The 16,929-nt window shown below is 37.0% G+C and overlaps 1 protein-coding gene across 4 annotated transcripts in view; it reads right to left on the reverse strand.

Moving 5' to 3' along the window:
- The window catches only part of AGTPBP1 (ATP/GTP binding carboxypeptidase 1), a 157,639-nt gene that overhangs the window by 124,866 nt on the left and 15,844 nt on the right, over positions 1–16,929 (reverse strand). For 2 of the 4 annotated variants that reach the window (XM_026518752.4, XM_057305577.1), the window contains exon 2: positions 5,615–5,679. The exons of 1 other annotated variant lie outside the window; for it this stretch is intronic. In XM_026518752.4, coding sequence (XP_026374537.2) covers positions 5,615–5,646 — 32 coding nt within the window. In that variant the 5' untranslated portion in view covers positions 5,647–5,679. Of the gene's footprint in view, positions 1–5,614; positions 5,680–13,585; positions 13,769–16,929 lie in introns of those variants that run through there. One more of the 4 variants, XM_044391128.3, reaches the window with a different exon arrangement.

The following is a 16,929-nucleotide window of genomic DNA, read 5'->3' on the forward strand; positions in this document are numbered from 1 at the left end:
GAAAAACCAAACTTCTGACATTTAATAACAGAGTAATTCTTAAATTTTCTCTAATTAGTATTTTTCTTAAAGGTCATCTCAGTACTTTTCAGTAGTTAATAAAATATCTACTATTCAAAAAATTCACAAACATATAAAACACACTAAGCATAACATACATTCAATTCTATTCCTAACTAAGAATTTATCAGTAACTCTTTAAAATTTTAAATTACACCACACATAAAAAAAGAAAAAGAAAAAAAACCTTCCATCTAAGTGATTCCTTTCTGAGAATCACGCTCTTTCAAATGATGGATGGATGAACAGATGGATAAATTTTTTGAAGGGAGGCAAATAAATGGAAACTGAGAACACAGGCAAATCAATTTCCCTCTCCGTTTCTACTTTTCTCATCTACAGAATGAAAACTGAACAAAATATTTTAAGCCACCCCAACTCAGCTCTAAAAATGTAAGGCTGTTGACCCTTATGCTGAAAGAATCATAGGGTGAACACCAGAAAACAGCTCTACCTTCTGAATAATTTTTAGACTTTGGAAAATCTGGGGAGCGGGGGGTAAGCTATACACCTATTCAATGGACAATATGAACTACACTGAGAAAAGTTGCAAATAACACAACTCAGAATTACTTACCCTACTTTCAGATGAATCAAAATGAGGCTAAGACCAAACTTCAGAGATTCAATTTATGATTGTTAAATACTATATAGTGAGAAAATTATGGAATTGAAAATATGATCAATATGAAATACATCAAATCAAGTTAACTTTCAAATGAATACTTTAAAGACAGTATCACTCAAATATTTGTTTCATTGTAATGGTCTCCTACTGCTTTGATGTTTCAGTTTACTCTCAGTCTTAGAGCTATTTTTCTAAAAGCGTAAATGTTCTTGGATATCACAAAAGTCCCAATGATGTACAGATACTGTCTTTGCAACAAATAGTTTCCCAAGTGCAAGTGCTACAGAACCTATGTTCATAGGATAAATAAATGTTATCATCTTTTTTACCTTAAAATGCAAGTAATAGAGCTGTCCTCATAAAAAACGTAAAAACATCTCACAGCAAAAAAATCCACAGAAATATACTAAGGTTTTAGACTGAAATGTGACTCACAGAAACTAAGATTTAATTTCAAACAGTATGGCTTTATTTCCAAAATGCACATTATCTTTCAGAAATGTCTGTTCCTCATTTACAGGTCTTTTTTAATTTGCTTTTATTACTTTTGCTTTGTTTACATTTTTACTGCTTCTCTCCAAATACTGAACACACAACTTTATTTCCTTCCATCATAAATCAAAGGACAATAGAAATTTCATTATCGTTCTTTTGTAGAAAGAATTAAATATTTAAATATGTAAGTTTGGAAAACAATATTCTTCTAACTGGAAGCGAAGAGTAACTACTTCTCTGACTCCCTCTTATAATTAAATGTATAAAAGGCTTCTTTAACAATAAATTCTAGTTCAACACTACCAAGTGACTTATAGACAACCAGTAAAAACTTGTTACAATTTTAAACTGCCTAAATTTATACTAGCATCAGCAATAATTAGTCAAGTTATCCTTTAAATTCCTTCACCAAAGTTAATTAAATGCTAATTATTTTATATTCATTATTTTTGTAACTTCTCTGGTCATGTTCCACACTCGGATTTTAGGTACATGTTTGTGGCTAACTGCTTTGGCCTGGTATCTGTTCTATCTTTCAGAGTAACAAGCTTCACTCAGCATATGGCCACCTTCTCATTTTTAGCTTAATATAAAAGTTAGTGTAGGCTAGGTCAGAGGTTCTCAGTTTTGTTTTGGGGTTTTTCTAGGGGGTTTCTGGAGGGGGGACTTTTGGTCTCGATACCTTTACACTCAAAAATTACTGAGGAGCCACAAAGAGCTGTTATTTTCATGGGAAACAGAAATAAATCTAACAAACAACCTGAAAGACCAGTACACTGAAAACTACAAAACACTGCTAAAAAAAATTTTAAAAGATCATAAAAAAGGAATACGCTGTGCTCAAGAGTAAGAAGACTCAATGTTGTTAAGATATCAATTCTCCCCAAACTGATCTATAGAATCAAGGCAATCCAGTAAAAATCCCAGCAGGCTATTGTGTAGAAATTATAAAACTGATGCTAAATTCACATGAAAATACGAAATAGGCCCAACTTTGGAAATAAAAGAACAAAATTGGTAGACCAACACTAATTGCCACCAAGGCAGAGAGGTATCATCACTAAGACTAACATCTAAATCAGTAGAACAAAACAGAGTCCAAAAATAGACCCATACATACATGGGCAATTGATTTTTGAAAAAGATACAAAGCCAATTGACTGAGAGGATGATTTTGCAGGTACATACAGGCCAAACTCACCAAACTGTACTCTCTATGTACAGTTTGTTGCATGATGATTGTATCTCAATAAATTTGTTTAAAAATTATAGGGGGCCTTAGTAAGTTAAGTACTCTTAGTGCACCGATTAAGGCAGAAATGACACAGGAATGGTTGAAGTGTGTGAAATGAAATGTAGATTGAATTTACAGACTATTTCAAATTTTTTGGCTTTTAAGGGAATCAGATACATCAGGTAGTGACAGGAGAGCATAGTCCAAATATGAGATCTTGTTTAAATACTAAGGAATGAGGGGCGCCTGGGTGGCACAGCGGTTAAGCGTCTGCCTTCGGCTCAGGGTGTGATCCCGGCGTTATGGGATCAAGCCCCACATCACGCTCCTCCGCTATGAGCCTGCTTCTTCCTCTCCCACTCCTCCCTCTCTCGCTGGCTGTCTCTCTCTCTCTCAAATAAATAAATAAAACCTTTTAAAATAAATAAATAGTAAGGAATGAAAGAGTTAAAGATTCAAGACAGAAGAATAAATGATTAAAAGACCTTGAAAAGGAAGGAGGGAGATGAAATCAATAACACAGGTGTCAGTATTACTATCTGACAAGAAAGGAGACACATTCTCTGCTGGAGTAAATAACAGGAGGGTAAGCAGAGGATGGGATCAAATAAAGGGGAATATGTATATTTCTGGTGTAAGAAACATGAGGATAATAGATTGTATCATCTCCGTGATATCATGAGGGGAGGCCATTTGTTGAGGGTCTGTATTTAAGACATCTGAGGATTTCAAAGGTTTAAAGGGTAAAGAGAAAGTATAAAATAATCATTACAAAAACTGAGAAAATGAACTTTTCCAGAAAACCACAGTTGCAAGATTGTTGGGCTCAGTTCAGGCCAACGATCAATAATTTTTAGTGATATCTGCCACGTTAGTTCATCCTCCAGCATCATTTAGCTGCTCCGCAAAGGTTTATCCAGAGAAAGGGCTTTGTCAGATGGGTGTGAGGGAAAAATACAAAGTCAGGTAAAAATACAGTGTAATTACAGTGGATTCTACACTGGGTAAGAAAGGAGGAGGTGAATGAGTGAAAATAAAAGTCAATAGATTAGCACTCCAGGTAAGGCAGGGGTACAGGGCAGATACTGCAGCAAGGGAGCTAGAAAGATGCAAGATTACAGGAAGGGAAAAGAAAGATTTTGACCCTTTTCTATCTATCTCAATTCATCTTTCTGCATCCAGCTTTCTTCACAGAGCAAAATGACATGTATTGGTAGAAATTGTCATTTCTGTAAGATGAAGATCACTCGCAGTGTTCCCAATTTAGTTAGCCTAAAACAAACATAACAATAAATATCCAATAAAATCTATCTCAGGAGAAAAAAACTAACCCTAGGAGCCAGAAGTTATCAAACTAATTTCATATTCATATGGAACAACAATCTAGTAATTTTACATAGTTTAGCTAATCAACAGAAATAGCATTACTTGTTTGACCTAATCCAAAAAGTAAGGCTGATGCTCCTTCTTTTTGTTTTTGTCTTTGTTTTTTAAGATTTATTTATTTTTGAGAAAGAGAGAGCCTACACGCAAGCAAGCAGGTGCACATGTGCGTGGAGGGAGGGGCAAAGGGAAAGAATCTTGAAGCAGGTTCCCCCCAACGTTGAGATCATGACCTCTGCCAAAACCAAGAGTCTGAGGCTTAATCTACTGAGCTCAGGTCATGATCTCATGCGTGGTGAGATGGAGCCTGCCCTCAGCGGGGAGTGGGCTTCAGGATTCTTTCCCTCTGCCCCTCCCCCCACTTGCTAGTGCTCCTGTGCACGCATGCTCTCTCTCTCTTTCTCTCTCAAATAAATGAAGTCTTTAAAAAATAAAAATTTAAAAACTTGGGGCACCTGGGTGGCTCAGTCGGTTAAGGGTCTGCCTTTGGCTCAGGTGATCCCAGGGTCCTGGGATAGAGCCCCACGTTGGGCTCCCTACTCAGCAGGGAGTCTGCTTCTCCCTCTTCAGGTGTCCCTCCCCCTAACCCCTCCCTTGCTCTCTCTCAAAATAAAAAAAATTTTTTAATTAAAATATAAATAGGGGCACCTGGCTGGCTTAGTTGTTAAGCGTCTGCCTTCGGCTCAGGGCGTGATCCCGGCTTTCTGGGATCAAGCCCTGCATCAGGCTCCTCCACTGGGAGCCTGCTTCTTCCTCTCCCACTTCCCCTGCTTGTGTTCCCTCTCTCGCTGGCTGTCTCTCTATCAAATAAATAAAGAAAATCTTTAAAAATAAATAAATAAATAAAACACTATCACTACCTAATTCCTTTCCTATAGAAATTATAAAAACACTTAACAATGAAATTTGTTATAACTGGAAAATCTAATAATTTAAGGAACAAATCTTTATCTAAACTGTATATATACATTTCACTATAAAATAGAGTCAAATCATACCTGTAAACGCAAAGTTGTAAAAATGTAAATATAACATACAACACTGTTACAAAGCAAAAACTGATTATCATCAGTATTAATAAGCTGTCATTTACTGAGCCTGCTAGACACTCACTATTTAATCTTTACCATTTCATAATGACAGCATTATTACACTCATTATATGGATGAGAAAACTGAGATTTAACAGAGTTAAGCAATCTAGCTAAAAAAATTCCAAAATAGAATCAATCAGTTTGTCTGACTTTTAACTGAAAGAGTACACAGTAAAACCTTGCTAAGGACAATTTCTTGGTATATAAGAGCTTTAATAGAGATGATGCTTTAACTCAGGGGTTAGTTAAAATTTTTCTGGAAAGAGCCAGACAGAATATATTTTAGGTACTATGTGCCATACAGTCTCTGTCATAATTACTCAAGTTTGCCACTATAGAGCAAGCGTCCAGACAATATATAAAGCACAGCTGTGTTCCAATAAAACTTAATTTATATACACAGAAATTTCAATTTCATATAAACTTCATATGTCATAAATATTCTTCTTCTTATTTTTGTTCCTCAACCATTTAGAAATGTTAAAAACTATTCTTAGCTCATGGGCCATACAAAAACAAAAGGTAGACCAGATCTGGCCCATGGGTCATAGTTTGCTGACTCCTGCTTTAACTGAAAAGTTAAACATTAATAAATATTAATTTAAAAATATAACATACAATTATTTAAACACAAATAATATTCTCAAATAAGGAGTTTCAAATAACCACTTCATATACTATTTCCATAACTGATAGATATTGGTATTTAGAATTACAGTACCTTTTCTCTGATATTACTTTTAACTTGCTCATCTTGAGTTACTTCATTTCAACATTGCAGATAATCTAGAAGAAAAAAATGTTAATGATATTAAATACATAATTGTTTATATATATTAGATGTCATAAAAACCATACCACTGAAAGTTATTATGGGCAACACAAAATAACACCAAAAGCCAAAGGAGAATATTTGAATTTTATGTGCTTCTGGCAAGTTATTTCACTATGCAAAAATGTGTGACTATTACATGACCTAAAACTAGCCAGTAAAATGTTATCAAAATGAAAAAACCTAACACAACAGCCTATATGATCTAGTGTTAAGATTTCTTTTAAGACAGTTCAAATTATTTTTTCCTATTCTTATATACTCAAACAATCTATAGCAGTGTACTTAGTGTCCACCATTCACACAGTGGTCAAATCCTGGTAAATATGTAAGATTATTTCTATGTGAGAACACTTTTTAATAACAAATTATTTAGACAGTAAAAACCAACTATACCATCATCTCGTTTAATATACTTAATATATATTTTCCTTCAATCAATACAAGTTTTATCATTAGAAAGTACACATTTATACACTTTAAAACTTTAAATCTTGATTCACAGAATCTTTACAACTTTTCAGATTTATTCTGCAACTATCACAGCCCCCCCAAAAATACAAACAAGCAAAAAAAACCCGGACATCTTTTAATTTTATGTATCAATGCTTACTGAAGCAGAATTTTGTGGCATCACTAGACAGTAAAAAGATGACTGACAATTCAACAAGTTTCTCATATATTTATGCAATGTTTCCCTTTAAATAGCATTACTAAATAAACATGCAAAAGAATGTAGTAGATTTAGAAGCTATAGGTATTCTGGATGTTTTTCTTCAATTAACAAAGAACTTTCACTTCAATAAAACATATTTTTTTTCAGTTTCCTCATTAACTCAATCATAAAAAAGAAAACATATATTTAGAATTATGTACAAAAATTACACGGACTGTTTTTCAGGTTTGCAAGAAATTAAAAACTGGCTGACTATTCTTTTTTTTTTTTAAAGATTTTATTTATTTATTTGACAGAGAGAGAGACAGCCAGAGAGAGAGGGAACACAAGCAGGGGAAGTGGGAGAGGAAGAAGCAGGCTCATAGCAGAGGAGCCTGATGTGGGGCTCGATCCCACAACGCTGGGATCACGCCCTGAGCCGAAGGCAGACGCTTAACGACTAAGCCACCCAGGCGCCCCTGACTATTCTTTCTTTTAATTGACTTTTTAAAAAGACTACAAAGTCAAAGTAATTTTTTCCCATTTCCCAAATTAACTAAGAATCAAAAAACCAAAGGAGGGAAAAAAATCCTATGATTTCAAAAGCACTACTGCCACCATAAACATAAGGTTAATTAAGTTACTTCTACTTGTTGAGTGGTAGCACCTTCTCTAAAAGTGCATTAATAGCACACCTCATGAAAAGTTTACTGTGAATCTTATTAGAGCTGATAGAGTTGGAAAGGTTAATGCTGGGCACTTACATCACAACCAATTCTATTTCAACAGTTAAGAAATGACTCAAACTTCCAATTCACAATAAAATAAGTCGAACAACAGGCATTCCTGTCCTCTCCCTCCCAGGACTTGAGTAAAATAAACAGCAAAGCAATAAAGAGAAATTAGGGGCGCCTGGGTGGCGCAGTCGTTAAAGCGTCTGCCTTCGGCTCAGGGCGTGATCCTGGCGATCCGGGATCGAGTCCCACATCAGGCTCTTCCGCTGTGAGCCTGCTTCTTCCTCTCCCACTCCCCCTGCTGTGTTCCCTCTCTCGCTGGCTGTCTCTATCTCTGTCACATAAATAAATAAAATCTTTAAAAAAAATAAAAAAAAAAAATAAAGAGAAATTAAGTTACGTTTAAGCCCACAGTGACAAAAGGAAAACTAAAGGGGGGGCGGGGGTAGGTACCCTGTCCAGAAGAACTCAAGAAACTTGGAACCCAAGGACTTGGAGGTGCCAAGCACAAGAGAGGAAGAGATTGCTCAACAGCTAACGAAAATTGTAATTTCAAGTAACTTCCGACCTCCTCAGTATCCCATACCTCACCATTGTGGGAAATTTTCCACAGCCAGTCCTAGAATTCCTAACAAATAATCTTCACTAAAGAAACTGATAACCTCAAAGAATTCTGCTTTCTGGGACTGAAGAGTACCCCAGGAAGAAGGCCAGCTCTCAACCCCATCATCCTAGAGCTAAGCCAGTATTGTCCCTTATGGTCACTTTTTATAGCCTAAGGCCAGAGTGCCCCCAGAGAACACAAAAACTTTCTATTTTGAAAGTCTGTATTTGTTACAGTTTCATTAATTGAAATAACGGGCACCTAGAAGCAGAAGTGCTGCATTTCACCAAGTCTGTAGCTCTGCCAACCAACTGTGACAAAGCAAGAAACAGGCAAAGAAATTGAGACTGTAGACAAGGGCGTAACTATAAAAATTGACCGTGAAGTTTAGGTATAATCTACTCATTCCCCTTTATTGGGTCATTTTCATCACCATAAAGTCACGTTGCTATTTCCGTGTCTTGAAGGAAAAAAATACACTCTCTATGCTCCCACTTCCTCAATCCAGCTACTGTCCCATTCTCCTCCCTCCCAAAAGCAAAGAGGTGTTTACACACACTGTCAGCAAGTCCTCTCTCCCCCTCCTCTCCTAAGCACACTCCAGTCAGGTTCTCCCCACCTCACTTGTCAGTCCACGTGACCTCCATTTCCCTGAATCCAACTGTTCATTCTCAGTCCTCATCTTGTCTGATCAGCAGCATTTGCTTGAACTGGTCACTCCCTTTTCTTGGAAATACTTTCCTCATTTGGCCATACTCTCTACGTTTCCTTCATTGGATGCCCCAAGCTCAGTTCTTTCTTGTCCTTTTCTAACTCCAGTCCATTCCTTGGTGACCTCATCCAGTCTCATGACTACTCAACATCTCCATGTGGATCTCTAATAATACCACAAACTCAACATATCCAATACTGATCCCCTGACCTGCTCTTCCCTACTGAGTGTGCTCTCACCTCAGCTTTTTCAACTGTAGTTAAAGACAATTCTCTCTCCAATTCTTAGTCTAAAACCTTAACTTCCTCCTTGACTCCTGTCTTACATCGCACATCCAATCCATCAGCAAATCCTGATAATTCTACTTTCAAAATACATCCAGAATCTGATCACTTCACCATAGCTACTACCATGGGCAAGTCAACCATCCTAATTAATCTCCCTTCTACCTTTGGCCCTCTACAGTCTATTCTCAACAGAACATCCTGACTGATCCTTTTAAACCTTGGGGAAAAGAAAGAGGGGGGGGACCCAAAAAACCTTAGGTAAATCTTGCCACTGCCCTGCTCAAAGTCCTGAGATGCTGTCCATTTCAGTGGCATTGTGGGCCCTAGGGGAACACCCTCAGCCCTTCCTTCCCTGACCGTATCTCCTACCTACAACTCGCCTCACTCACGCTGCTCTAGACACACTGGCTGTGCCTCCCTGCTTTCCTCCAATTCTTACCTTGCCCAAGCTGTTTCCTCCACCTGAAATGTTCTGCCAGATACCTTAATGATGGATCAACTTCCAAACTTCCTTTGCTTGAGTGTCGCCTTTTCAATAAAGCCTACTCCAACCACCCTATTTAATTCTGTAAACTACCTCCAGACTCCAGCATACCCATTGCCCCTTGCTTGAATCTACTGTCTTTTTCCAGAGCGCTTACCACCTTCTAATACAGGATGATTCAAAGATAACTGAACACTTTGAAAACTGTACTATTCAGTAACTGATTACATATGAACGAAACTGTGTCAAAATAACTTTTAAGGGAACAACCAGTTTAGTTCTATAAACTTTTTCATGCTCGATGGATGTCCCATTACACCACATGTATCAATCACGTAATCAAATTCACCCCAGACCCTTACCAGCTTATCACCACTGATAATGACAAAAGTAACCACAATGGGTTCCTTCATTTCCTCAAGGTTTTGAGAAAAGAGTGGTAGCAACCCAAGGTTCTTGATATATCCAAATAAGAAATCCCATGATTTAATATCTAGTATCTCGCTGGTCAGTATTTCACTCATTTTAAACACCTTGCAAACTAGATAATTTATTTAACTCTGTGCATTGCTTATTATCTATATCTCCCTGCTAGAATTAAAACTCCATGAGGGTAGAAATCTACTTTGCTTACTAAATGCCTCCCAAGTATCTAGAACAGAGCCAGCACATGGCAGGTGCTAAAAAAAATTTTTAATGAGCAAATCAAGGTTTTAAAGACTTGCTTTGAGAAAATTTTACTACACAAATGTGAAAAAAAGTCTTCGTTTTAAAAAATCTAACAATATGGCAGATATGGTATACTGGCATACGGTATCTAGCCCAATTTCCATCTAGTTTACCTTCCTGTACTACAAGAACTTGAAAGCTTTAAAAAAAAAAAAAAAAATTTCCCAGACTCCCCTGAAGCTAGAGTTCCAGCTGTGACTTAAATCCACCAATTTCAATCTCATCATTTCGTAGAGACTTAAAAAACTGAAAGGATGCCTGATTCCACGGGCAAACACAAACACACGCACATTCGGTTCTTGGACAGCAATGCATGCAGAGGTCCCAGAGTCTAGTCCAGGGTTTCTCATAAGCTGTTGCTAGAATTCTTTGAGAGCTCACCACTGAGGTGAAAATTTTTTTTTTCTTTTTTACTTTTGTGCACCAAGCAATGGCGACATTCACAGTAACCAATCAGTCATATATGGGGTGTATGGGTGGCTCAGGTGGTTAAGCGTCTGCCTTCAGCTCAGGTCATGATCCCAGGGTCCTGGGATCGAGCCCCACCACGTCAGGCTCCCTGCTCAGCAGAGAGTCTGCTTCTCCCTCTCTCTCTGCCCCTCCTCCCACTCCTGCTCGCTCCATCTCTCTCTCTCTCTCTCAAATAAATAAAGCTTAAAAAAAAAAAAACCACCCAGCCATATGTGACAGTCCACAGTAGGACCATGTTCACTTGGACACAGTTTGCCTTCACAGTTGGAGGCTGCATGGCACAGGGGAAGGATGGTAGTCTGATTCACCCCAGCTTCTCCCTTTCAAGTTACCTCCCCTAATCTGGTAACATTAGTAGCAAAGAATTATATATTGTCAATCATTTCACTAAACTAGCACAAGAGGAGACAGAAACACAAAACCCCATCTTTACAATGAAAACTACTTATCAGGGGTCCCTGGGTGGCTCAGTCAGTAAAGCCTCTGCCTTCGGCTCAGGTCATGATCCCAGGGTCCCGGGACTGAGCCTTGCAAGGGGCTCCCTGCTCAGCGGGAGTCTGCTTCACCCTCTCCCTCTGCCCCTCTCCCTGCCCCCCGTCCCTGCTCTCTCAAAAAAATAAACTCTTTAAAAAAAAAACAAACTACTTATCAATGGGCTGATACATGGGCTGGTAATTCTGTCATATTCCATTTTATATGGGCTGTGGAAAACCATTTTTCAAGTGCAGCATGGCTCCAGCGATATTCAGAAAGCATTTAACTATAAATTATAATCATCTGACAAGTTAAAGATACTACTGGAATCTCAAAACAAACATGATAAACTTTTTGTTTAAAAAAAAAAAAAATTACATACAATGAAAAGGCTGAGGTAAAGTTATATAGTAGCTGAACTTACTGACCAGAAAAGGGAGCCACCCAATTATTGAGACCCTAATGAGGCCAGAAGTACAATTATGCTTAGCAAAACGCTTGTACAAGCGGCGCCTGGGCGGCTCAGTCAGTTAAGCGTCTGCCTTTGGCTCAGGTCATGATCTCAAGGTCCTGGGATCAAGCCCCACATCGGGCTCCTTGCTCAGCAGGGAGCCTGCTTCTCCCTCTCCCTCTGCCTACAGCTCTGCCTACTTGTGATCCCTCCCTCTTTCTCTCTCTCACACTCTGTCAAATAAATAAATAAAATCTTTTAAAAAATAAAATAAAATGCTTGTACAAGATGTCTTAAGAGAAATTTTTAAAGTTCTACAGTACACTAACAGTAACTAACAGTAACATATTAACATGTCATGTTTAAATGTTTAAATATTTATTTAATAAATATTTGTTTAAATATTTATGTTTAAATACCCACATAAGAAAAATAAATTTCTCTATCTAGACTGATGAGTCAACAGAGGTCACTAACTATATTAAGATTATATTCCATACATACTATGTATTTATGAATATTCTAAGATTTGAAAATGGTGAAATTAAGAAAACTTTTTTTGCTAGAGTACGGCCCAAAACCAACAAAGGACAGGATATTTAGTATTTTGTCCTCCTATCTAGAAACAAAAGTGTGTCTTGAAGAACAGTGTTGACGTCTGTACTGACAATGTCCCATTAACAGCTGGCTCCATGTGAAGATTTGCCACTCCTGTTTAAATAAAAAAAAATAAAAAGCTGACTTCACAACACTGTTTTCTTCACGAAGAGGTGCTATTGTCAAAAGCTCTGGGAGATGAAAAGAAAAAAGTTCTATCTTAAACTGTAAAAAATGATTAAGTTTATTAAACAAAAACCTGTTCACTCAAAAATGTTTAAAGAACTATGTTACAACCTGAACAAAGAGCATATAATCTCCCACTATATGCAAAAGTCCAGTGGCTTAGTGGATGAAGAGTTCTCAACAGGCTGTCTGAGCTGAAAGGTGAAGTGCAGAGTATTTTCACAAACACAATAGGCTAAGTGCTTCGAGGACAAATTATGGCTACGGAAACTAGCCAACTTAGCAAACACTTGTTATCACATGAAACAAGTGAACAACTCTCTGCAAGACCTTAGACAAAATATTTTGACTTCATGTGACCAGATTCTTGGGGAAAAAATCATGTGACAAAAGAAAACCTTTATAAAACTGCTCCTTTTGCTGCTTGAGTTTGAAAATGAAAAGGGGTATCTGCAAATCTCAAGTCTAACTGACCTAGAGGAACAAAATTAAAAAGCAAAATTAAACAGGATTTTCTTATTTTCAAACAAGTGTAAGACTGAATGAGGGACCCTTTTCTTTGAACCTGCTAAGGCTGAGAACTTGACTTTGAGGGAGAAGAATTTTATGTGCTATGATCTGATTATACACTCAAGATGAGATTTACTCATCTGTCCCTTAAAAAGTGCTGGATTTCTATGAAAGAGTATTGTCCTGGAAATCATAGGAAAGTAATGAACATATGGCTGCAGGTTTTCAACTTCTCAAGTAAGAAATAATTTTGTTTTTTAAGAAGCATCAAGAGCAAGGAGGAAATCATCTTATGTCAGTTGAAGATGAAATCTGTCAATGGTTATTTCAAGTTCAACACAGAAAAGAAAACATTCAAAAGAAAAAACAAGTTTCATATGAGAAATAAACTTCATTCTTTTAGTTTTAAAAAATAACAATTTTATTGTATAAAGCCTTTTCATAAAAAATCAACACATAATTGTTTGTAACTTCTGGACCTAAATTTGAGCCTCAAATTAGTTTAAAAAAAAGTTTGTGTTTTTTCCCAAATTCTGCTATAAATTACATCTTGGACTCTACTTTTATTAATATTATTTTGACCTATCATTTTTAGTACCTTTGCTATTTGACACTGTTAATGTTCACATTGTAAATAACGTTAATTAGAATCAAAGTGGTAGTGGCAAAAAGATAGAAAAGCAGACCAAAAGAATGTACATTAAAGTCTAGAAATAAATGCACACATCTATGGCCAACTTATTTTTGGCAAGGGTACCAAGACTACTCAATGAAGAGAGAATACGAGCATACCTCAGAGATATTGCAAGCTCAATTACAGACCACTGTAATGAAGCAATTATCACAACAAGGCAAGCGAAGTGATTTTTTTAGTTTCCAATGCATATAAAAGTTATGTCTACACTATACTGATAGTCCATTAAGCGTGTAATACTAGCACAATGTCTAAAAAAATAATGTGCATACCTTAATTAAAAAGTACTTTATTGCTGGGGCGCCTGGGTGGCACAGCAGTTAAGCGTCTGCCTTCAGCTCAGGGCGTGATCCCAGCGTTGTGGGATCGAGCCCCATATCAGGCTCCTCCGCTGTGAGCCTGCTTCTTCCTCTCCCACTCCCCCTGCTTGTGTTCCCTCTCTCGCTGGCTGTCTCTATCTCTGTCAAATAAATAAATAAAATCTTTAAAAAAAAAAAAAAAGTACTTTATTGCTAAAAAGTGCAATGCTTTCATCAAGTCATAATCACCAATCACAGATCACCACAGCAAATAATGAAAAAGTCTGAAATAACACGAGAATTACCAAAACGTGACGTACAAAGTGAGCAAATGCTGTTGGAAAAATGGTGCCAATAGTCTTGCTAGATGCAGCATTGCCACAAACCTTCAGTTTGTAAAAAAACACAGTATCTGCAAAACGTAATAAAGTGAAGCACGATAAAATGAGCTATGCCTGTAGTCCCTTCTATTGCTGGGACAACTGGACTTCTACATGCAACAGAATGAAGTTGGGCTCAAACCATATTATAAAAATTAACTGAAAATGGATCAATGACCCAAATATCAGTGTTAAAACTTAGCAGAAAACATGGAAGTAAATCTGCATGACCTTGGATTTGGCAAGAGATCCTCAGTGACAAAAGCAAGAGCAACAAAAGAAAAAAAGACAAAGTGGACTTCAAATTTAAAAACTTTTATGCATCAAAGGACATTATCAAGAAAGTTAAAAACAAACACAGAATGGAAGAAAATATTTGCAAATCATATATCTGATAAGAGTTTAATAGCCAAATATATTAAGAACTGCAATTCAACAAAAAGATAACTCAATTTAAAGATGAACAAAGGACTTGAGGGGCACCTGGCTTGCTCAGTCGGTGGAGCATGCGACTCGGGGTTCTGAGTTCAAGCCCCATGTTGGGTATGGAGAGTACTTAAAAATATGTTTTTAAAAAATGAGCAAAGGACTTGAATAGACACTTCTCTAAAGAAAATTTTCAAACGACCTATAAGCACATGAAAAGATGCCCACCATCATCAGTCATTACAGAAATGCAAATCAAAATCACAGTATTACTTCATACCAACTAAGATGTCTATAATTTTAAAAATGGTAAATAAGTGTTGAAAATGTAGAAAAAATGAAACGCTCATTTGTTGCTGGCAGGAACGTAAAAATGCTGCAACCACTGCAGAAAACAGTTTGGTAGTTCCTCAAAAATCTAAATATAGAATACCCAGCAATTCTACTCCTAGGTATACACCCAAAAGAATTGAAAACAGGGACTTGAACGGGTAATTGTACATTAACGTTCGTAGAAGCATTATTCACAACAGCCAAAGGCAGAAACAATTCAAGTGTCCACTAACAGACAGATGAACAGACAAAATGTGGTATATACATACAATGGAATACTATTTGGCCATAAAAAGGAATGAAGTTCTGACATACACTATAACACAAACCTTGAAAACATTATGTTCAGTGAAATAAGTCAGATACAAAACAACAAATATTATATGCTTCCACCTATATGAAATATCTAGAATAGGCAAATTCATAGAGATATAAAGTAGATCAGAAGTTTACCAAGGACTGGAGGCAAAAGGAAATAGGGAGTCATAGTCTATTAATAATTACGAAGTGTCTGTTTGCTGTGACCAAAAAATTTTGGAAATAGTGAGGTTCACTGCACAACTCTGTGAATGTAATTAAAATCAATGCCACTGAATCAAAAGCTTAAAAATGGTTAAAATGGCAAATTTTATGTTAGATACATTTTACCACAATAGAAAAATTATTAAAAATTAGCTTACATTATTTAAATTTTTTTTTAATTTTTTTTATTTATTTTTTTTAATTTATTTTTTTAATTTATTTATTTGAGAGAGAGAAAGAGCATGAGCAGTGGGGAGACACAGAGAGGGAGGGAGAAGCAGACTCCCGGGGAGCAATGAGCCCGACATAGGGCTCGATCCCAGGACCCTGGGATCAAGACCTGAGCTGAAGGTAGATGCTTAACCGACTGAGCCACCCAGGCGCCCCAAGCCTATCTTTTAAAAAAATGACTCCCATTTTAGCTGAAGTCAGTAATTTAATAGAAATTTATTATCTTCACTATATGAGGTTTTAAAAATCATGAAAAGGAAAAACATTAGTTTCCAGAATGGTAAGGTAAGTTTAACTACCTATTTGCTTTTCATGTAAGGTTCATTAAAGTTTTTTGTGTGTGTGCTTTAAAGAAAAATAAAACTACTCTTGTATACATCATATACCACAAGCCATAATTTATTAATATCTTGTGTAGTAAAAATCTGTGGTAAGACTCTTAGGCTTACTTATATGAAGTAAAAAAATAAAGTGGGAAATTCAAGAAATGGAAAACTTGTTTTTCCTACCTGCGTTACTAACTCACATTAGAGCTTATACCCTTTATGGGGATAGAGATCCACATGAAAGAGTAGATAAATTAACTGGCCAAAATAAACAAATGCACAGGGAAATATTCTATTTCAAAAGAGCATTAACAATCATTACTAGAAGGGCACATGGATGGCTCAGATAGTTAAGTGTCTACCTTCGGCTCAGGTCATGATCTCCAGGTCCTGGGATCAAGCCCTGCATCGGGCTCCCAGCTCAGCAGGGAGTCTGCTTCTCCCTCTCCCTCTGCTTGTGCTCTCTCTCTCTCTTTCTCTCTCTCTCCCCCCTCCAAATGAATAAATAAAATCTTTAAAAAAAAAAAATTACATAAACCTAAAATTTCAAATGCTGCCCCACCAGCTTTGAGACTCACAGGGTCCCAAAGGCCTAATGTCTTACCACATGTATTCCCATCTACCACGAAAGACTTCACCCAGCTAGTTCCACCATCAGCTGAACCAGCTGCACTCCACTCAGTCCTCAAGCTGTCAGCCCTGAGAATTATTCAAACTAATCACATCCTCCCGTGACGGTAGTTCATCCTTTTGTTATTACAAAGTCTGCCTGCCATGGCCTCTGTGACTGGTTCGCCTTATGCCCAAATGCAACCCCCATGAGACATGCAGTATCCTCCACTCCCCAGTCGTGAATATAGGACTAATAAACTGTTACTATCATATGGTCAATGTCAGGTAGTAGACATCTCATACTATTTAAGACAGAAGATCTCTCCTTCACCAATGAATTGAATAGGTGATCAAAAAACAATTACTATATCTAAACTTTCTCTTCACACTAGTATCACTGCTGCAGATGTTCTAATTTTTATGCAGGAATTCCCTGAGACCTGAAAATTATTTCATGGACCCTTCAGGGTATAAAGAAACAGAAAGG

Source organism: Ursus arctos, unplaced genomic scaffold (genome assembly GCF_023065955.2).
Source record: "Ursus arctos isolate Adak ecotype North America unplaced genomic scaffold, UrsArc2.0 scaffold_33, whole genome shotgun sequence".
NCBI lineage: Eukaryota > Metazoa > Chordata > Mammalia > Carnivora > Ursidae > Ursus > Ursus arctos.